This window comes from Aquarana catesbeiana, linkage group LG06 (genome assembly GCF_042186555.1).
Source record: "Aquarana catesbeiana isolate 2022-GZ linkage group LG06, ASM4218655v1, whole genome shotgun sequence".
Classification (NCBI taxonomy): domain Eukaryota; kingdom Metazoa; phylum Chordata; class Amphibia; order Anura; family Ranidae; genus Aquarana; species Aquarana catesbeiana.
The window spans coordinates 51,818,360-51,842,003 of NC_133329.1; the positions used below are offsets into that span (position 1 = coordinate 51,818,360).

At 41.1% G+C, this 23,644-nt stretch overlaps 1 protein-coding gene across 3 annotated transcripts in view; it reads left to right on the top strand.

Moving 5' to 3' along the window:
* The window catches only part of LOC141148399 (uncharacterized), a 112,245-nt gene that overhangs the window by 83,849 nt on the left and 4,752 nt on the right, over positions 1 to 23,644 (top strand). Inside the window, exons 8-11 of one of the 3 annotated variants that reach the window (XR_012245202.1) lie at positions 419 to 460; positions 4,783 to 5,070; positions 9,128 to 9,415; positions 11,501 to 11,753. Coding sequence is in view for 2 of the 3 variants with exons in the window: in XM_073635862.1 (XP_073491963.1) it covers positions 419 to 460; positions 4,783 to 5,070; positions 9,128 to 9,415; positions 11,501 to 11,561 (679 nt within the window). In the remaining variant the exon portion in view is untranslated. The remainder of the gene's footprint in view (positions 1 to 418; positions 461 to 4,782; positions 5,071 to 9,127; positions 9,416 to 11,500; positions 11,754 to 23,644) is intronic. The other 2 variants (XM_073635862.1, XM_073635863.1) reach the window with 2 other exon arrangements.

A 23,644-nucleotide genomic window follows, 5' to 3' on the forward strand; every position in this document is an offset into this window, starting at 1 on the left:
TTCTCAAGGCGTATGAATACTTTTTCAAGGCACTGTACATAGGATAGCACCCCTGACTAATAATATCAGGTTGTCCAGGACCTTGATTCACATCTTCATGACTAGTTCAAAGTAAAGAAAGAACTAACTCTGATGAAATCCCCCAAATCACAAGATAAATAAATCAATATATATATTTGTATTAAACAATGAACTATGATCCCATTCAAATTTTCTTTGACGGTTTACACATTATGCATAAGACACGGCTCTCAAGAAAAGGATTCACTTGATAAGGGTCCATCCCTTATGTCCCTATTGTATAAAAACATTTATACTTACAACGATCATATACTGTATTTTATGTTGAAACTATTTAACATGTCTGGGAAAAGTCTTTATATACAAATAATACTAATGTCTTCCATTTCTGTTTCAGGGACAAATTCAGAACTCTCACATTCTCTGAGTGCGGATTCTGGTACGAATGCACAGTGGATGGGATATCTGTCTTGTAATAGGATCTTAATGATTGTGCCCGGTGCTGGGACAAGGTTATCCAGCGCCCAGGGCAAAGATGCCAAACTACGCCCCCCTCTTCCCTTAGGGTTAGGGCACCCTCATCCCTGCAATAAACCATTGCACCCAGGGAAGCCGCCCCTCCTGCCCACTTCTTGTCCCGGCCCTGATTATGCCCCCACCCTCACACACAAGAACCTGGTCCCGGCAAACCTTGCTGGTTTCTGCCAACTGTGTATGCTGGGAGCGCTGCAACACTTTCAAATTATATTAAGCCACAATCGTTAAACCTGAGCCAAGGGTTTTTATAAAAGTAAATCAAATTTTAGCCTATATACTGTATTTTAATATTTTTTAAAACCATTGTAGGCACTTAGCTGTCATAGTGTTGTTTATTTATTATGAAAATTGGTGCTTTATCTGTACCTATTCAACCAGTATCTCTCATTCGGGTAAACGCCTTCCAATCAAAATGGTACAAGAGAGAATTTAGCGCCTTTCTCTAAAAATAAGTTTAATTTTAGGGCTTACATACATATGAGTACTACCTCGGCTTCCCCCCTAAAACACAATCTCCCTTGTGCAGATGGGACGAGGGAAGGTAATTTGGGGTCTTGTAATATTTACTCTCAATTTTCACTAAAGATTCACCTATTTTTACCATAATAGTCAACTAGAAAGGTGGGTGTTGTATTAATTTGTGGGTAAATACTCATATACACCTCCAAGGACACAAGAGATGTAGACTATATAATGTAGCATTATACTAGGGGCTTGTTCAGATGTGCAGCTAGGAAGCAGTAAAAGCAGGTGGTTGAGCTGTAGTTTTAATACCACCCTCTCCCAATCACCCACCAATGCAAGTTCATGCAGTCATTCGGGGCTATACATATATCAAACCCACAATGCATAGCAATAATGAAACACCTGTTGCATTATGCCCTATGGCACTGTGGTTCAGCCTTTTTATGGTTAAAACAGGCAGTGAGGAGGCAACATATTGTCTTCAAGCTGCCTGCCAATAATCCTCTTAAATGCAATCAACCATGGATCACTTTTTACATGGGCAACAAGGGCTGCTGCGTGTATGAATGAGCCCTTATACCCATACTTTATGGCAGGTGTCAACATCCCTGAAAGCTGAGAGTTTTTAGGGGATGCATACAGTATATACAGTGCCTTGAAAAAAGTATTCATACCCCTTGAAATTTTCCACATTTTGTCATGTTACAACCAAAAACGTAAATGTATTTTATGTGATACACACAAAATGGCTCATGATTGTAAAGTGTAAGGAAAATGATAATGATGGTTTTCAAAATGTTTTACAAATAAATATCTGTGACGTGCATTTGTATTCAGCCCCCTTTACTCTGATACCCCTAACTAAAATCCAGTGGAACCAATTGCCTTCAGAAGTCACCTAATTAGTAAATAGAGTCCACCTGTGTGTAATTTAATCTTAGTATTAATACAGCTGTTCTGTGAAGCCCTCAGAGGTTTGTTAGAGAACCTCAGTGAACAAACAGCATCATGAAGGCCAAGGAACACACCAGACAGGTCAGGGATAAAGTTGTGGAGAAGTTTAAAGCAGGATTAGGTTATAAAAAATATTCCAAGCTTTGCACATCTCACAGAGCACTGTTCAATAGACTGTTCAATATAGTTCAATTTTTGTTTTGTTTTTTTGAAAATTCGTAAATTAAAAAATTCGCAAATTTGAGAATTTTGGAATTTGAAAATTCGGAATTCGGAAAATCGAATAACTCAGAAATTCTAAAATTCTGAAATTTGGAAATTCGAAAATTCGAAAATCCAAAATTTTGAAAATCCGAAAACAAGAGAAAAATTTGAAAGAACAAAAATCAGAAAATCCAAAAATTCTAAATAATAACTAACTAAATTACAATAACTAACTATTAAATTATAGGCATTGGAATTTCCTTTCAAATTTGGCTGTTAGTGAACGTAACGAATACAAATTTATCCGAAATAAAGAAAGCCGCATCTAAACAAATGGAATGGAACGAAATAATAATAAATAATAATACGTTTTTATTATTATTATTATTGTTATTTATTATTATTAATTTGTTACATTCCATTTGTTTAGATACGGCATTCATTATTACGGATAAGTCGTAACTTCAGATAAATTCATATTCTGGATATTTTGGATTTCCGAATTTCCGAATTTTCAATTTTCGAATTTTCAATTTCCAAAATTTTGAATTTCAAATTTCCAAAATTTCGAATTTCAAATTTCCGAATTTTCGAATTTCCAAATTTTAGAATTCCGAATGTCCGAATATTCAGAAAAATTCGGAAATTCAGATATTTGCGAATGTACGAATTTGTCTAAATTTGTTAAAAAACTAAATGAATTGCACATGTCTACTGTTCAATATATCATCCGAAAATGGAAAGAGTATAGCACAACTGAAATCCTACCAAGACATGGCCATCCCCCTAAACTGACAGGCCAGGCAAGGGGAGCATTAATCAGAGAAGCAGCCAAGAGGCCCATGGTAACTCTGGAGGAACTGCAGAGATCCACAGCTCAGGTGGAGGAAACTATCCACAGGACAACTATTGGTCGTGCTCTCCACAAATCTGGTCTTTATGGAAGAGTGACAAGAAAGCCATTGTCATTGTTGAAAGAAAGCCATAAGAAGTCTAATTTGCAGTTTGTGAGAAGCCATGTTGGGGTCACAACAAACGTGAAAGAAGGTGCTCTTGAACTTTTTGGCCTAAAAAAAAAGCTAAGGGTGGTGGAAAACTAACACTGCACATCACCCTGAATACACCTTCCCCACCGAGAAACATGGTGGTAGCAGCATCAAGTTGTGGGGATGCTTTTCTTCAGCAGGGACAGGGAAGCTGGTCAGAGTTGATGGAAAGATGGATGGAGCCAAATGCAGGGCAATCTTAGAAGAAAACCTGTTAGAGTCTGCAAAAGACTTGAGACTGGGGCGGAAATTCACCTTCCAGCAGGACAAGGACCCTAAACATACACCCAGAGCTACAATGGAGTGGTTTAGATCAAAGTATATTTATGTGTTCGAAAAGCCGAGTCAAAGTCCAGACCTAAATCCAATTGGGAATCTGTGGCAAGTCTTTAAAAATGCTGTTCATAGACGTTCTCCATCCAATCTGACAGAGCTTGAGCTATTTTGCAAATAAGAATGGGCAAAAATTTTACTCTCTAGATGTGCAAAGCTGGTAGAGACATCCCCAAAAAGACTTGCAGCTGTAATTGCAGTGAAAGGGGGTTCTACAAAGTATTGACTCAGAGGGGTTGACTACAAATGCCCCCCCCCCCACACTTTTCACATATTTACTTGTAAAATATTTTGAAAACCATTTATCATTTTCTTTCCACTTTACAATTATGTGCCACTTTGTGTTGGTCTTTCCCAATAAAATACATTTATGTTTTTGGTTGTAACATGACAAAATGTGGAAAATTGCAAGGGGTATGAATACTTTTTTCAAGGCACTGTATACTGTTATACAATGTTATCAGTGAAGCATAGGTGTGCACAGCCTATTGTATTAGGGTGTGCACCCCAAAGCTAAAACATGCGTGTGTGTGTGTGCGTGTATGTATGTGTGTGTAATGTACACATGCATATTCATAAATAAATGTAAAAAACATTTTAAAATGTATTAACACATGGAAAGTGTTAGTAGGGCAAAGGTTGGTGTCAGTCATTTTTTATTATTTTATTTTCATAATATTTGAAAAAAAAATGTAGGATCCCCACTGGGGGCTTTGGTGGAATATTAGCAGGAGGAATCTGAGCCACATGGGTGGAATTGGGTCTGCTCATGCACACCCGACACACCCCCTGCGCACGCCTATGCAGTGAAGGTTGTGATAAGAAAGGTCAAGGTCAATGCTTATATGCACAGAGGTGTTTGCCTGCTGACAGAATATTGTAATAATAACAATAAGTAATACTCTTCATAACACTAATACATACCAAATGAACAGCATAGAGATACTTTTATACTCTATTATAAGGTCTCCCCGTGACTAAGCTCCGGGGCAGAGCTAAACATGTAGGGGCATGATCTCGTTGGAGCCCTGGCTGAGGCTGTTACATACTTACACACAGGGTCTTGCAGTGATGTGCAGCTTACAGGACTTATTTGGAGCTGGCACAAGTGCCGTCCTTGTCTGCACACCAAGCGGTTGGTTACAGAAGAAAACCTATCAGAGCTTTGAGTGTCACCCACAATTTTGGTATTGGTTCACAGTCTCCTTTTACTGTTTTAAAGGTCGGGGCCACTTTATAGACAGACACTACTGGGATCTGATTAAAGTAATACTCATGGTGGATCCAGTTTTGGACGATCTTCTGGATGAGAAGCTGCTGACTCAAGATCAATTCAATAAAATAATGAAGATGACAACATCTCAAAGAAAGATGGTGAAATTGTCAGAAACGATTAACAAGTGGAAACATACACAAAAGGACAAAGTCTATCTTGCTCTGAGACAACACAACTACCATTCCATCAGACCGTTGGAAATTTTGGAGGAAAAACGAGCAACCAGCCTGTCTAGTAAGTACTAAACGGTTAACGTATAAATGTCAGCTCTTCAGTTGTCACCATTAGTGAACCATCCATGTGTACAGTGCCAAACTGCATCTGGAGCACAACCACAGGGTATGTAGGCTGCTCTGCTGATGCCCCAAGGGGCAACTCACAGAAGGGTCTGGCAGTGACAGCTGACCAACATAAATTTGTGGCAAATATCTTGACGTAGCCAGATTTCACATTAGTCTGATGATAAGCGGAGTGGATATTTTGAACGTGGGACATAGTCTCCCTGCTATATTCAGCCATTTTTAAAAAGTTTTACAACCAAAACCCTCTCTGTTGGTCTAGATGGGAAGCAGATCTCAATGGGAAGCAGACCTCAATAGATCACTTCCCTTTAAAAGATCTCAAAAAGTATAAGAAAATTCTTACAAAGTGCTGTCACACTTTACAGTACACCAACAAGAATTACGAGGTGTATGCCATCGTATCTAGCTACAGATGCTCAGAATCTGGGAATATACATATTTGTTCAGGTTGAAAAAAAGACACAAGTCCATCTAGTTCAACCTATAAAAAGGGAAGAAAAAAAAATATCATACAATCCCATATACAAAATTCTATACCCACAGTTGATCCAGAGGAAGGCAAAAAAAAGCAAAGCATGATCTAATTTGCTCTAGCAGGGGAAAACATTCCTTTCTGATCCCCCGAGAGGCAATTAGATATTCCCTGAATAAACTTTATCTATAAATGTTAGTATCCATTTACAGGTATATTATGAACATTTAGGAAAGAATCCAGTCCTTTTTAAAGCAGTCTACTGAGCTGGCCAGAACCACCTCTGGAGGGAATCTATTCCACATTTTCACAGCTCTTACTGTGAAGAATCCTTTCATATAGGAGATCCATATTTGGAGATTAAATCTCTTTTCCTCCAGATGTAAAGAGTGCCCCTTTAACCTCTGTGATGATCTGAAAGTGAATAACTCAACACCAAGTTTACTATAGGGCCCACTTATGCATTTATACATGTTGATCACATCCCCCCTTAATCTCCTCTTAAGAGAATATAAATTCAGTTCCTCCAATCTTTCCTCCTAGCTCCTCCATGCCTCATCAGTTTGGTTGCTCTTCTCTGCACTTTCTCCAGTTCCCCGATATCCTTTTTGAGAACTGGTGCCCAAAACTGAACTGCATATTCCAGATGAGGTCTACTAATGATTTGTACAGGGGGGCAAAATGATATCTCTCTCTCTCTGGAGTCCATCCCTCTCTTGATACAAGAATGTATTTTACTCGCTTTGGAAATAGCAGCTTGGCATTTCATGCTATTATTAAGCTTATGATCTACCTAAACCCCTAAATCTTTCTCCATTATTGATTCGCCCCAGTTGTACCCCCCCAGTATGTATGATGCATGCATATTCTTAGTACCCAAGTGCATAACTTTACATTTATCAACATTAACCACTTGCCGCCCGCCATATAACAAAATGATGGCGGCAAAGTGGTTTCAATATCCTGACCGGACGTCATATGACATCTTCAGGATATTTAGCCGCTGCATGCCATCGCGGCGATCGTTGTTGCGGTGTGTCAGTCTGACACACCGCAACACTGATCTAGGTAAAGAGTCTCTGACGGAGACTCTTTACTACGTGATCAGCCGCGTCCAATCACGGGTGATCGCGATGAAAACAGAAGGAGCCGGTGATCGGCTTTTCCTCACTCGTGTCTGTCAGACGCGAGTAGAGGAGAGCTGATCGGGTGCTTCTCTGACAGGGGGGGCCTGTGCTGATACCCACACTGGACCACCAGGGATGCCACTAGGACCACCAGGGATGTCACCACAAGGTATGCCACCCTAGACCACCAGGGTCCACAATGGATGCCAATCAGTGTCTACAATGGGCATCACTGATTGGCAGGCATTATTGTTTGGCACTGATTGACATCCATCAGTACCATACATAACAGTACATCAGTGCCACCTATCAGTGCCCATCCATGCCCATCCGTGCCACCTATCAGCGCCCATCCGTGCCGCCTATCAGTGCCCATTCGTGCTGCCTATCAGTGCCCATCCGTGCTGCCTATCCGTGCTCATCCGTGCCACCTATCAATGCCCATTCGTGCCACCTATCAGTGCCCATGAGTGCCGCCTATCAGTGCCGCATATTAGTGCCCATCAACAGTGCCCATCAATGCCACCTTATGCCATCTCATCAGTGCCACCTCACTGGTGCCACCTCATTGGTGCCCATCAATACCGCCTTATCAGTGCCCGTCAGTGAAGGAGAAAACATACTTATTTACAAAGTTTTGTAACTGAAACAAAAAAAAACCTTGTTTTTTTGTTCTTTATTTGTTTAGCAGAAATTAAAAATCCCAGAGGTGATCAAATACCACCAAAAGAAAGCTCTATTTGTGGGAACAACATGATACAAATTTAGTTTGGGTACAGTGTAGCACGAGCGCGCAATTGTCATTCAAATTGCGACAGCGCTGAAAGCTGAAAATTGGTCTGGGCAGGAAGGTGTATAAGTGTCCTGTATTGAAGTGGTTAAACCTCATATGCCACATATTTGCCCAATTAAACAGTGCATTGAGGTTGGCTTATAAGTTGTAGGCATCTTGTAAGGATGTTATGCCACTGCATATGATGCATATATGGTGGACACGCCCCAAGGTTTGATGCTGACGGATACAGACATTACCACCATATTAAATTTAATGCTGTACCTTATCACTATTTTTATAGATACTGGACTTTGCTTCCAAACATTATGATATCTCATACTGTGCATGTTTTATACAAGTAGCTCCAGGCTCACTCTGCCCCCTGATCTATACATACCTGTATCGATCTAAATGGGAATCTATCTCTGGATCCCTCACATTAATATTCTTATGACCAAGGTAAATAAATATTAAGCCATGTCATTACTGCACCTCTTCTGTCTATATCTTCAGGCACGTTTTGTTGCACACCCTTTTTCACCTGCATTGCATGTGCCTCACGTTCACATCCCTCACGTTTTGCTTTCACATAAAGCCCCACTATGCACACACTTGGCTTATATTTGGCTCTTTTCCTGATACAACTATTCACATCTTTTTCACCCCTGTTTTCTCCATCTTTCTCTTCCCTCTTTTCTGACTATTTTTCCTTCCCTCTTTATCTCTTGCCTTTTCCTCCCTCTCTTTTTATCACTCAATTTTTCACTGTGGTTTGCATCCCCGTCCACACCTGCACAAGATCGCCGCTGGAGATCTTGCCGGGTTTCTTGGTTCTTTGCACTTACTGAAGCATGGGTAAGCAGCCCTATATAACCATTATCTTCTCACCCTTTTCCCCATTTTTATGATTCTGTAAATACCCCCTCACATGGAATTTCTATATATTATTGTATCTTTATTTCATCCGCAGATGTATTTCCTGATGAAGCGGTAAACCCGTGAAACTAGTTGAAATACCATGTCATCTGTGTCTTTTTTAGTAATTTTTGTTGTTCTTGTTATTTTGTATCAATAAATTTTGTGAATTTTTATAAGTGTTTTGTACTACCAACGTATATTTTCTTCACATGTACCCAGATAGTCCACTTGCCTTCTCTTTCTTGGCGAGTCTGGGGTGGGGCCCACACTCCCAAACATTTTCTCTCAATTAACTTGGATGATGGTACATTTTATAGATTTGAACACATTTTATATTATCCTGTGAGGCCACTCACTCTCTGTTTACGGATACAGGTCTTTACTATGATCAAACCAATTTAACTGGGCTATCCTCCCTAAGGACAAATGAGAAGCTCTTCTATACAAACCTCAAAAATTGTCTTTGTTGTGAGCACACACTCACATACACCCATATATTTGCAACCACCAAACTATCATCCTTTTGATATGGAAAAATCAATATCTCTCTCAACTTCATCAACGTTAACCTTGTTAACATTTTACTAATAAAACATGAGTAAAATAAGTTTCCTGGTGTTTGTTGATAGCTTAGGTCCTATTACTGTATATCATTTACTAGCAGCATTATTAAGTTTGTCCTTCTTTGCTATTTCAGCTAGAGAGCATTTTGTGGTCCACCATTGGTCCCAACTGAAGAGAAGACTAAGTACATTGGATCCAGTTCTAGATGATCTCAAGGCACAAAACCTTATCACTCGGGAACAATGTGTCAATTTGCACACCCAGGAAACGTTTGAAGAAAAAATGACTGAATTTCACAATGTTGTCACTTCTTGGCCAGAGGCTGATAAAGACAAGTTATATTTATCGCTGAGAAAACACAACTACTTCATTATCAAGGAACTGGAAAATAATGACAAAAAAGTGAACAAACATTCCAGTGGTAAGTCTTTTTTTAACTTTCCAATCATCACTGTTCACCTCTAAACCATCTGTCAAAGATTTAGTGCCAGAATTGCCATGCCAAGGGCCCTAAGAAACCCACCTCTATTCCCCAACATTTCGTATACCATATCACTCCAATCCTCCACCCAAGCAGTCTTTGGACTAATATCACCCCACTCATCCACCACAACATTCTGTGCTCTTATATCACCCCACTCCAACATTGTTGCCCTACTATCCAGCACCTTTCACCCCAACATCTTGTGCCATAATATCAAGCCAACTCTCCATCCCAACATTCTGTGCCCTTATATCATCTCACCCCATTTTTTACCCTCAGATGACTTCACTGCTGTTCCCCACAATTTTGTCTCCTTATATCACAGTACCCTTCACCCCAACATTTTATGCTCTAATATCACAGACCCCAACATACATGTGCCATATTTTCACCCCATCTCTCTACCCCAACAAGTTTTGTTCTTGTTCTTGGAGAGGTTGGGAAAGCCTTGTTTCAGCTTCCTATGCACCTCCTATGTCTAAGTTGCCCTGTGTCTATCAGGGGCACAGGGTGACCGAGAATCCCAGTCTGTTCTGTACTAATCAGACTCGCTGTACAACCACACTGGAATGTTGTGTATATATATATATATATATATACACATACAGTATCTGACAAAAGTGAATACACCCCTCACATTTTTGTAAATATTTTAACTTTTCATGTGACAACACTGAAGAAATGACACTTTGCTACAATGTAAAGCAGTGAGTGTACAGCTTGTATAACAGTGTAAATTTGCTGTGATAAAACCTGTATGGTCTTGCCCACCGTGCTGCAGCTCAGTTTCAGGGTCTTAGCAATCTTCCTATAGCCTAGGCCATCTTTATGTAGAGCAACAATTCTTTTTTTCAGATCCTCAGAGAGTTCTTTGCCATGAGGTGCCATGTTGCACTTCCAGTGACCAGTATGAGAGAGTGAGAGTGATAACACCAAATTTAACACCCCTGCTCCCCATTCACACCTGAGATCTTGTAACACTAATGAGTCACATGCCACCGGGGAGAGAAAATGGCTATTTGGGCCCAATTTGGACATTTTCACTTAAGGGTGTACTCACTTTTGTTGCCAGCAGTTTAGACTTTAATGGCTGTGTGTTGAGGGGACAGCAAATTTACACTGTTATACAAGCTGTACACTCACTACTTTACATTGTAGTAAAGTGTCATTTCTTAAGTGTTGTCACATGAAAAGGTAGAATAAAATATTTACAAAAATGTGAGGGGTGTACTCACTTTTGTGAGATACTGTATATTGTTTCATACTGTTGTGGACTCTTTTCTGGGTCGTTTGGGGTTTGGCTATATTGCATTGTTCTATTGTGTCTGTCTGACTTGGGAGAAAAGTATTATAGGATGTGTATGTGAGTTTGCTGTGAGGAGGGAGGGGGGAATTCCTCCAACAGCTCTCCCTGCTGATTGAACAGTCTACCCTGCCCTGAATGCAAAGGGAGGGGGGATTGTCCCAAGTGTTACCTCTGTACCTGTGTTTCAATAAACAGTTCATGTTTAGCAGCCAAAATGAGTACTGCCTAGTACTTGGTTGCAAGCGGTTGGAATATCTAATATCTATATTCAGACTGGAAGGAAGCGGTATATGACGAAAGCACTCATGCGGAATGTGGGATGTTTCGTTACAACTACTATTGGGACTTTTTATATCTTTGCACGGTGGATGTGTGTTTTTGTTGGATAACAAAAAGGACACAATAACAGAATTTATTTCGAAACGTTATTATTTACTTTGAAGATATGTTATATACATTGGCACGTTATGTATTTGATTCATATATGATTTTCAAAACATTATTTTTTGTTTATACTCATAAAATTAACACATTGCCACATATTATTTTCATTTATAATTTTGTGCATGGTACAAGTAACAGTCTTTTCCTTCTGTAAAGTTTAAAACTTTATTTGCTGCAGCCATTTTTGGGTGTTTGTTATAGTTGCACTTTCATTTGATAGGTGAGCACGATTTTTGCATTTATTCATATTTTTTATAATCTGTTTCTTTTAGAATATTTTGAAACTCCCAAGGCAACATCCAGCTCTCAGGCAGAGGGCAAAGATAAAGAGTGGTAAGAACATACGTTGGAAAAAGTTAGCGAAAACAAGAAAGGCCACATGGTTTCCTGATCTCTTTCTGCAGTATCCAGGGCAGTAAGGAACTCAGAAAATAAATTTCTCCAGTCAATGAACACTCAAGTCACCTCAGCCAGGAACAATACTTAACTGCTTCCAGACCAGCCACCGCAGTCATACTGCAGCAGGTTGGTACCCCTGCGCGAGCCGCCGTAGCTGTACGTTGGCTCTTTAAGATGCTTTAGCAGGCGTGTGCACCCGCAGCGTGTTTCTAGAGCTGATGTGCGTGGCCGGCAGGCACGATGACCGCTGGGCACCCGCGATCACTCGTGACAGAGCGAAAACCGGGATCTGTGTGTGTAAACACACAAATCCCAGTTCTTTCAGGGGAGAGGAGACAGATCGTGTGCTCCTACTAAGTAGGAACACTGATCGGTCTCCTCCCCTAGTCAGCCACATCCCCCCCACAGTTAGAACACACCTAGGGAACACAGTTAACCTCTTGATTGCCCCCTATTGTTAACCCCTTCCCTGCCAATGACATTTATACAGTAATCAGTGGCTATTTTTAGCTGATTACTGCCATTACAAGTAAAAAAAAAAAATGCCATAAATCTATGCCCTATTTTGTAGACGCTATAACTTTTGCGGAAACCAATCAATATATGCTTATTGCGATTTTTTACCAAAAATATGTAGAAGAACACATATCGGCCTAAACTGAGGAAAACATTTTTTTTGTTTTTTAATTAGGATCATTATTATAGCAAAAAGCACAAAATATTGTGGGTTTTTTTTTCAAAATTTTGCTCTTTTTTTGTTTATATCACAAAAAATAAAAACCGCAGAGGTGATCAAATACCACCAAAAGAAAGCTATATTTGTAGGGAAAAAAGGACATCAATTTTGTTTGGGTAAAATGTTGCATGACTGCGCAATTGTCAGTTAAAGCGACGCAGTGCCGTATCGCAAAAAATGGCCTGGTCAGGAAGAGGGCAAATCCTTCCATGGCTGAAGTGGTTAAAGTGTTTGTAAAACCCTTACATATAGGTGACACACAGAGATGAAAAAAATCCTCCTACATAAGTTGTACCTGTTTTTCTACAGTCTTCTCTTCTCTACATCAGTTCAAAGTGAAGAAATTATAAAGCTTGTCTGAGAGTTCAGAAAACAGGGAATGGAGAGCTCAGTGAGGAGAGCCCTGAGAGCTGATTGGAGTATAGGGACACAAACACCTTCACACAGAAAACAGGAACAGAGCTAAGGCTGTCAATCACATGCTGTGTGCTGGAGCTCCCTCCCCTGTCAACTTTTTTCTCTTGGTGTCAGGAAAAGTTGTCAGAAGTGATTCATGCATATAGCATAGGAACAAAATGGCAGAGAGAAATGACACCTGGTGCTTTGGATAGAGACAAGTACACACTATAGAGGGACACGCTTTGTTCATATTTCATGACTGAGGTTTACAACCACTTTAAATCTGACCTAGGAGAAGGATAATCTGGCGCACATGAAGAAAAACATATATAGTCCACAGTATAAATGGTGTTAGGGGCGCATAGATAAAGTCTTGGTGTCCAATGGGACAAAAATGTTTGATTCCATGGCTGCCACTGATGTGGAGCTAGAAAGTACTCTGTAGGCTAAGGAAGGAGAGAAAGCGGCGCCTTCGGAGTGTTTAGGGTTGTTTATTCAAAGACAACAAATTGGCAACTTACAGGATCAACAGAGTTAAAAATTCTTAGGGAAGAACCATTGTGGAGACAAAACTCCATTTGTTGTTGCCACCGTCCCACTATATTATATATAAAGGTAAGTACCCCCGGTAAAAAAGGGACTTTAGGGCGAACTTGTAGAAAAAATTCAAATATTTAGAAAAATAGAAAATTTATTGAGTAAAAAACCCTGTCATAAACAAACATGACAGTGATGCACAGAGTAATATACAATATTCATGTGTAGCATGTGAGCAAAAACACCACAGCACTTCTCCTGTAGCCCGACGCGTTTCAGGATATTCAAGATAAATCCCTTCTTCAGGGTCATGAAGGAGACAATAATTGGAGATGCTCTGAAACAGAAAAACAAAAAAGGTCTAGACTTACAGAAAAAGGACAATGTCGAATATGGAAAACATCATGGCTATAAGGAATGTACATACCGGTGTTGTTTCACGAAATACAATATAAAACTTAGATGGTTAAAGATGGTACCAACTGAGTGTAGAGACACATATCCAGGCAGGGAAGATGGTAGGGCTGGTAGATTTTCTTAAAAAAAAATAGATTCACGATTCAAATCGAGTTTTTTTTTTTTTTTTGGACACCGCACCGGTCCTGAGGAGCTGCGGGCAGGAGCCTTTAGGTGAGGCCGTGGCTTCGGCCTAGTCCGCGGCGTCCGGCCGAAGCCGCGGACTAGGCTGAAGCCACGGCCTCGCCTAAAAACTCATGCCCGCAGCGCCTCAGGACCAGCACGGTGAAAAAAAAAAATCTAAAAAAATCGATTTGCTTAAATTTTGAATCAATTTGACCTCTCAACTCGATTCAAGATTTAAATCGATTTTTTCCCCAGCCCTAGAAGATGGTTGCCCAAACAAAAAACATGAGTCCTCACGACCTGAGAGACCCCACACAAGGGTCCCCGAAAACAAAGTCAGTCCTCTTAGCAAACAAGACGTGTAAACTAATATGTAGTCACACTTGTTGAGGGGAATCAGTCCTACAGAACAAATAATAAAAGATGAATGAATATACTTTATAATTTCCAAAGGAAAAAGGCAAAGCAAGAGCATGTAGCATAATACATACATCGAGCATTGCCTCTATTTAAATAATGATTGGAATTACTAAAGAGACAGATTAGAATAAATCTCCTTGTTAATTAGAACAAAAGAAGATTAGGGACAAATTATATAGTGATTATAGTTTTATAAATTCATAAATATAGGACTGTACCTTAGTGGAGAAATGGTGGCATTTGTCTCACACAAAATCCCAGTAGGTAGCAACCGCATGGAGCAGATGCGCCATCCGGGATAATATAGGGACGCCGATGCATGCGCAGTTCGAAAAGCAAAAACGTACCGCGTCATCGCAGTGTGACACATGACAAAAACAAAAACAAAGTATCTGGATGTTAATGAGAGGAAGCCGGAACAGCCCTAATTAGATTGGGAAACAGGAATAATACAAGCAGGTTGACAAAGCAACCAAACCATACCTATTTATATTCATGTTATTTGAGAAAGAAAATGTCGGAGACTATTGCCAAAGGATTATAGAAAATTCATAGAGGACAAACAGGGGGGACATCAGAGCGAGGTCTGCACGGTGCAAACCCAGGACACCCGACTAACAGGCGGGGGGGCTGGGGAGGCGTCATGCAAAACAAGCTCACCGGCATAAAAAAATGGGGGGGGGGGTAAAAAACATAAAGAAGTGGGAAGGCACCAAAAAAGCTGGGACCGATCCCAAATCATCTGCTATACCCCACAGAAAGGGTGGCATTTAGCTCAACAAGCCAACGTACTTTGCGTTGGAGTAGGAGCTTGTTCCAATCACCACCTCTATTATCAGGGTGTACCCGATCTAGGATAGTAAAAGGTATACAGAGAGGTTGGCCTTGATGGCAATCTCTAACATGACGTCCCAAAGGGAGGTCAGGGTTGGCACTAGACATACTGTTTATATGTCTAGCAGCCCTTCTCCAAAATTCGAGTTTGGTTTTCCCTACATAAAAACTTTGGCATTGGCATGTTAAATAAATAACCCCTGCAGTTTTGCAATTTGCTAAATGTTTTGGTTTATAAGGTTTTGCATTGGGTAAAAGGATATTAGTTTGTGTATTCATGTATCTGCAGAATGAGCAACCTCCACAGGTGAAGGTGCCCAGTCTTTTACAAGGATCAGACCTAAAATTACCTACATATTCACTCTTGGCAAGTTGGCCTTTTTAAACAACGGGTTCATCTATATGTAATGGCTGGACTGTTAGGTATATGTGAATTTAAAAAAGGGTCAATCTGTAACAAATGCCAATGTTTCTCAATTATTTTTCTTATTGCCTTGTGTTGTTTGTTATATGTAGTAATTAGGCGGATAATTGGTGTAGCTGTTTTACGCTTTTTTTAGATCCTGGCATGAGTGGCCAAGAGCCCGGCAGAATGCCATTTTCAAACATGTTGGAGAGTAACCTCGCTCCAACAGTCTGTTTCTAAGTGAGTTTGCCTCATGACAGAATTCCTCATTAGTGTAACAATTCCTTCTTAGCCGCAAATACTGGCTATAGGGAATTGACATTATCAATGGCTGCGGATGTGAGCTTGACGCATGCAGAATGGTATTTCCAGTGGTCGGCATGCGATACAAGCCGGTGGAAAGAGAACCGTCCTGCAGTTTGGAAATGGGGATATCAAGAAAAGTGATGGACCTATCACTAAAATTCATGGTAAAGTGAAGGTTGGAAGTATTGTCATTCATGATACGAACAAAGGTGTGCAAAGTCTCAGGTGTACCATCCCTTATCATCAAAATGTCATCGATGTATCTGAACCATGACACCACATGTTTGGTGAAAGGGCTCAGGTCATCGCAGAGTAAAAGCGAACATTCCCACTCCCCCAGGCATAGATTGACGTACGATGGGGCACAGCATGTCCCCATCGCCACACCCTGTACCTGGAGGTAGTGGGAACCATCAAAAGAAAAAAACATTATGTGTTAAAATATACTCTAATGCATCTTTCAAAAATGCATTCAATTTACGATCATCTTTATGAGATTGAGAAATGAAATGTTTAACAGTAGGGATGAGCCGAACACCCCCTGGTTCGGTTCGCACCAGAACTTGCGAACGGACCAAAACTTTGCACGAACGTTAGAACCCCATTGAAGACGTTCGAATTTAAAAGTGCTAATTTTAAAGGCTAATGCATGGTATTGTCCTAAAAAGGGTTTTTGGGACCCAGGTCCTGCCCCAGGAGACATGTATCAATGCAAAAAAAGTTTTAAAAACGTCAGTTTTTTCGGGAGCAGTGATTTTATTAATGCTTAAAGTGAAACAATGAAAGTGTAATATTCCTTTAAATTTCATACCTGGGGGGTGTCTATAGTATGCCTGTAAAGGGGCGCATGTTTCCCGTGTTTAGAACAGTCTGACAGCAAAATTAAATTTCAAAGGAAAAAAAGTCATTTAAAACTACTCGCGGCTATTAATGAATTGCCGGTCCGACAATACACATAAAAGTTCATTGATAAAAACAGCATGGGATTTCCCCACAGGGGAACCCCGAACCAAAATTTTTTAAAAAATGGCCCTTCAGGTCTGGTATGGATATTAAGTGGAACCCCGGCAAATTTTTTTTTTTTTTAAATGGCGTGGGGGTCCCCCTCAAAATCCATACCAGACCCTTATCCGAGCACGCAACCTGGCAGGCTGCAGGAAAAGAGGGGGGACGAGAGAGCAGCCCCCCCTTCTGAACTGTACCAGGCCACATGCCCTCAACATTGGGAGGGTGCTTTGGGGTAGCGGCCCCCCCAAAGCACCTTGTTCCCATGTTGATGAGGACAAGGGCCTCATCCCCACAACCCTTGGCCGGTGGTTGTGGGGGTCTGCGGGCAGGGGACTTATCGGAATCTGGAAGCCCCCTTTAACAAGGGGACCTCAGATCCCCCCCTGTGAAGTGGTAATGGGGTACAAAAGTACCCCTACCATTTCACAAAAAAAGTGTCAAAAATGTTAAAAATGACAAGAAACAGTTTTTGACAATTCCTTTATTTAAATGCTTCTTCTTTCCATCTTCTTCGGGTCTTCTTCCTTCTTCCTTCGGTTTCTTCCTCCATCTTCTTCTTCCTCTGGTTCTTCCCCTGATCCTCTGCTTCTTGCTTCGGTGTTCTCGTCCGGCATCTTCCTCTGCGGCGTCTTCTTCCCCGCTTCGTTCTTTGGCCACTCCGCATCCATGATGGGAGGCTCCCGCTGTGTGATGCTTCTCGTCTTCTGACACTTCTTAAATAATGGAGGGCGGGGCCACCCCGTGACCCCACCCCCTCTAACATTCCCTTGCTTCCCTGTGGCATTCCCCGTGAGGTCAGAGGGGGGCAGGGTCACCCGTCACGTAACCGACTGACATCATGGGGACAGCCATTTAGGGGGACCCCCACGCCATTTTTTAAAAAATTTTGGTTCAGGGTTCCCCTGTGGGGAAATCCCATGCCGTTTTTATCAATTAACTTTTATGTGTATTGTCGGACCGACAATTCATTAATAGTCGCGAGTAATTTTAAATGACTTTTTTCCTTTGTCATTTTGCTGTCAGACTGTTCTAAACACGGGAAACATGCGCCCCTTTACAGGTATACTATAGACACCCCCAGGTACGAAATTTAAAGGAATATTACACTTTTATTGTTACACTTTAAGCATTATTAAAATCACTGGTCCCGAAAAAACGTCCGTTTTTAAAACTCTTTTTTCATTGATTCATGTCCCCTGGGGCAGGACCCAGGTCCCCAAACACTTTTTTTATGACAATAACTTGCATATAAGCCTTTAAAGTTAGCACTTTTGATTATTCATGTTCGAGTCCCATAGACTTTAACGAAAAAACAGCCGTTTTTAAAACTTTTTTTTGCATTGATACATGTCCTTTAAAATTAGCACTTTTGATTTCTCCCATAGACTTTTAAAGGGTGTTCCGCAGCTTTCGAATTTGCCGCGAACACCCCAAATTGTTTACTGTTCGGCGAACTGGCGAACAGCCGATGTTCGAGTCGAAGCTCATCCCTATTTAACAGCAGAGAGACCAAGATTATGAGGGATGGAGCGATACAAGGCTTCTACATCTATTGCCACTAGAAGGGAGCCAGGTGGAAGACATAGTCCATCCAAAATGTGTAAAAGGTGAATTGTGTCTTTGATATAGGAGGGAAGATTGGTGACAAATGGTCTTAGGTGGTCATCAATAAACTTACTTCGGTTTTCAGTGATTGCGCCGTTGCCTGAGATAATTGGGTGACCAGGGGGATTTTTCAAACCCTTATGTACCTTAGTAAGGCAATAAAAAGTGGGAATGCGAGGGAAGCGTGTTCTTGTATATTCCCATATGTTCTTATCAATCGCCCCCTGAGAGAAAGCCCCATCTATGACACCATAAAACATATCATTGAATTTCTCAATGGTACTTTTAGAAACAGGTTCATACCAAGATTTGTTGGAAATAATCTTTTTACACATAAAAGATATTTATATTGTTCGTTAGTCATGATGACAACATTCCCCCCTTTATCAGAGGATTTAATAGTCAATGAATGCTCACTTTTTAGCGACTGTAGAGCGCTTCATTCACTGTTGGAAAGATTATTCATGGAGGAATGTATCTTTAGTTTACGTATTTCTGCTGTGGTGGATGCCACAAAGGCTGCTAGATTAGGGTTGCCTAAAAAGGAAGAAAATTTATCTGATTTCCTTTCAAATTTAGATATTTGCTGTATCGAAGTAGTTTTATCAATATGCTCATTTAGTAAGGTTTCAATGTCAATAGTATCAATAAGATCACTGGGGTCTTGTTCCTCCAACAAAGTTAGCAAGTCATCGAGAGCCTCATCAGATTTTTTTGGATCTTGTTTAATGTGTTCTGCTTCCTTAGAGTATAAACTCTTAAAGTGTGGGGGCCCATGCGTGGCTTCCGACATGGTGGACGCTCTTTAGGTGAGCTCCGGACTCCGCCGAATCTCCGAGACCCCTGAGAAACTTCAATAGCCACATCTAGCGCCAGGGGTAAGCCTGAACACCTGCCGCCCTGACAGAGCATCTCATGGGAAAAATTGGTCAGCCGCAGCAGCACTATAAACCCATGCTCGGGCTCGTGGAGAATCACACATGGATCGCTTCCTTACTAGGCCGCAATCCGCAGCCTCGATTTTGCCCATAGACCCGTTCACCACAATGGACCCGCTTCTGGGGTTGGAGGAGGCAGACAACCACACGGTCACTCCCACCACCTCTCCTCACTCCCAAGAGGTGCTCACCCCAGCTATTTTAGACGCTAAATTGGATGCTAAGCTGCAGATTCTTCTCCAGCAGATTACTCAAACAATTGCGTCTGAGGTGAGTAAGCTGGCAACAGAATTAAGAGAGGAGATAAATCAAATAGGGGAACGCATGGATACACTTGAATACAAGATGGATGAAATGGTGAACTATGTACAAGTGATCGAGGAGGAAAATCACACACTTAGACATTCAGTCTCTCAGCTGCAATTACAGCAGGAGGATTTGCAGAATAGAGAGAGGAGACAGAACCTACGGTTCAGAGGCATCCCTGAGACGGTAGGGGACCCCAGATGAAGTCTCATATGTGTCCCTACTTGGCCTCTGAAAATTTTTGGGCCCCCCAAGACATGGCTATATCTTGGGTTCTCGCACACAGGTTTTTTCATTTATTTTCTTTTTTTTTCTTTTTTCTTTTTTATGCTGTCTCAAGGGCAGCTATGTGCTCAAGTTCTTATGTTTTTTTTTTCTTTCACCATGTCCATGCTTCAAAGCCAACTTGGTAAGATGAGGTTGCAGGTTTTTCTTTTTTTCATATCTTTACAATTGTTTCCTACTCACCTGTTGTTTTTGCTAATGCATGGGTGTCAAGCAGTTATCTTACCTACAAGTGTTTTTACTCATTCTCATACTTGTATAAACGTATTGTTTAAAGTGTTTTCTCCTAGGGTTGGTACACTAACAAATACATTTTTTAAAGTGTTTCATAAATGGCTTTGAGGGTCATGTCTTATGTGAAGGGCCTGGGCTACATTTGGAAGCATTGGTTAGCTCTGAAGGAGTTCAGATCATCAGGTGCGGATGTGATAATGATTCAAGAGATACACTTTTAGATTGATGGCTCGCTAAAATTTGCCTCAAAGTCAATCCCTACCTCCTTTCTTGCCTCTGACTCCACTGGCAAGGCGGGAGTAGCTATCCTGATCAGGAAATCTTGTCCTATAAAGGTGAAGAGCACTCATGTAGACCCTCATGGACGATTTCTCATTCTAGATTGTGACTACCTGAACGCATCCCTCACCCTGTTCAATCTATATGCCCCTAATACTGGGCAGATTGATTTCCTTAATAAACTTTTTGATGCCCCTCAGTACCGTTCTCAACCATTTATGATTGTTGGGGGGATTTCAATTTGGTCATGTCCCCCACTAGAGACAGACAAACTTTGTTTAATGCTGCCCCCTCGGCAAAGATTACATCCCAAGTTAGATCATTCCGTAAATGTATCAAGTCCCATCAACTCTTTGACTCATGGAGGATCAAGCATCCCTCTGCTAAGCAATAAACATTTTACTCAATGGCCCATAAAATGTATTCCCATCTAGACCACTTTTTCGTTTCGGCTCCACTCATTCCTTATGTCATTGACTCTGATATATCCCCTATCACGTGGTCTGACCATGCGCCCATCACATTAGACCTTATGCTTTCTCAGACCCACGCTAAATCATGCCATTGGCGCCTCAATGAACACCTCTTACAATCTGAGGTCTCACGGAATAAGCTGGCAATGGGTCTAAAAGAATTTGTCCAACTTAATATAGGCTTGGTATCTGAGTTTTCTATATTGTGGGAGGCCCACAAGGCTGTCTTTTGTGGTGAATGTAGAGCAGAAGGTTCATGTCTAAAAAAGGACAGAAACAGTCTTTTGCAGACCCTTACTACAGCCTTGGCGAAGGCTGAACGGCAGTTTCTGGGCAGTCCCACAGTGTTGAAGCTTCGTAGGGTCACCACCCTCAGAGAACAAATTAAATCTACACAACTAGAAAAGGCAGCTAAATCCCTTCTTTGGTCAAAACAAAAGTTTTATGAGCTCTCTAATAAACCTCATAAGATTCTAGTCAATAAACTATGCTCACGTCCTTTTAACTCCTTCCCAGACTTCCTTCTCCAAACAGATGGATCCAGAACCCATTGTCCTGAAGAGATGTCAAAAATTTTTGGTAAATTTTATCATAAGCTGTATAACTGTTTGACCCCTGCAAACAATTTTAACTTTACTCAAGAGAAATTTGAGGAGTTCTTCTATGACCTAAAGCTTCCAAAACTGTCTACACCTGACCTGGCTAGTTTAAACACAGCTATAACAGTGGAAGAACTCCTCGGTATAGTCAAAGATCTCCCGTTAAACAAATCAGCAGGCCCAGACGGGTTATCATATTTTTACTATAAGACTTTTATACACATACTGTCACCTCATATGCTGACCCTTTATGATTCCTTACTTAAAGGCAAACCTCCTAATTCCCAATTTTCCCATTCTTACATTACTGTTATCCCAAAACCTGGTAAGGATCCTTAATTTCCAGACAATTACAGGCCCATAGCCCTTTTAAATTCGGACTATAAAATCTTTACGAAAATCCTTGCATCTAGATTGTCCAGAATTATCCCAAAATTAATTAACACGGATCAAGTTGGTTTTGTCCCCGGCAGACATGCTGGGGACAACACCTGCCGCACGATAGACCTGATTGATCCCCTTGATAGGGCGTCACGACAGGCTATTGTTTTAAGTCTTGATGGACAAAAAGCCTTTGACAGGATGAGTTGGCCTTATATGTTTGCCACCTTATGGGTTTATGGTTTCAGAGGCCCTTTTCTAAAAGCCTTAGAGGCTCTTTATTCGAAAGTCACTGCTCAGGTTCAGATGTCTTCTCTCCTGTCGCCTGGCTTCCCCATGACAAACGGAACTCGGCAGGGATGCCCTTTGTTGCCGCTACTTTTTATTTTGTGCCTAGAGCCCCCGGCCGAGTTCGTTCATATTCATCCTGACATTTGTGGGGTAGTGATGAGACAGGGAGAATACAAATTGTCACTTTTTGCTGACGATATACTACTGACTATCACAAATCCACTGTTATCGCTTCCATCGCTACACAAATTGCTATCCCTATTTAGTGACATCTCAGGCTATAAGGTAAACACCTCTAAAACTGAGGCCCTTCCGATCCATATCCCCACCTTTATTATCCCAACTTAAAGCTGCATATCCTTATAGGTGGTGCACTGACTCCCTCAAATACCTAGGGGTTCTACTTACTCCATCCCACTCTGCACTTTACTCTGCAAATTACCCCTCTCTGATCCTTGAGATAAACAAATCTCTACAAACCTGGGCAAAACTCCCTTTATCATTACTGGGCAGGATTAACGTTTTAAAAATGTCTATTTTGCCCAGATTATTATATCATTTTGAGACATTGGCTGTTGCAATCCCAACCCCCCAACTTAAAGCGCTACAGAGGAGCATTCTCAACTTCATTTGGAATAATAGGGCACACCGTATAGCAAGCTTGGTGGTTTTCACAAAGGGGTCTAGGAGGGGATTGGGAGCACCGGATATTATTAAATATTACTATGCTTCACATTTGAGAGTCATTGCATCATGGTCCTCTCTTCATGTCCATAACCATTGGACCACTATAGAGAGGGGAGTATTGTACCCGGTACATCCTTGCTCTCTGATTTGGTTTCTTGCTCCCTCTCTGGATCCCATATATAGACGTCAAAGTACTGCTCCAATGAACTTTACTTTGAGTATTTGGCGCAAATGTCTAAAAATGTTTCCACTTATCTCACCCTGCTCTCCCCTAACGAATGTGCTCTTTAATCCCTCCATTCCGATAGTCTGTCCCTGGGTAGAGTACTCCCGTGGATGGAGGCCTCGTTCCAGCTACGGAACTTGGTACATCCAATCTCCCGTTGGTTACACAGTTTCGATATTCCATGTGAGAAATTTGGTATCCCAGCACGCCTTTTCCATTTTTACCTACAGATTAGACATTTTTTCCATTCTCAGTCTCCGCTCTTAACCCTAGATAAACCCACCCCCTTTGACTATCTATGTGCACAAGGTCCCCAACAATTACATCCAATATCCTCTATAAACCATATCCTCCATGAGTCAACACCTCTCACTGAGAACACTCATCGATACATGAGTAGATGGTCTCATTCAATAGGCAGACCTATTAGTTCCCAAATGTGGGATAGAATCTGGTCTTCCACTTTCAAGTCCTCAAGATGTGTC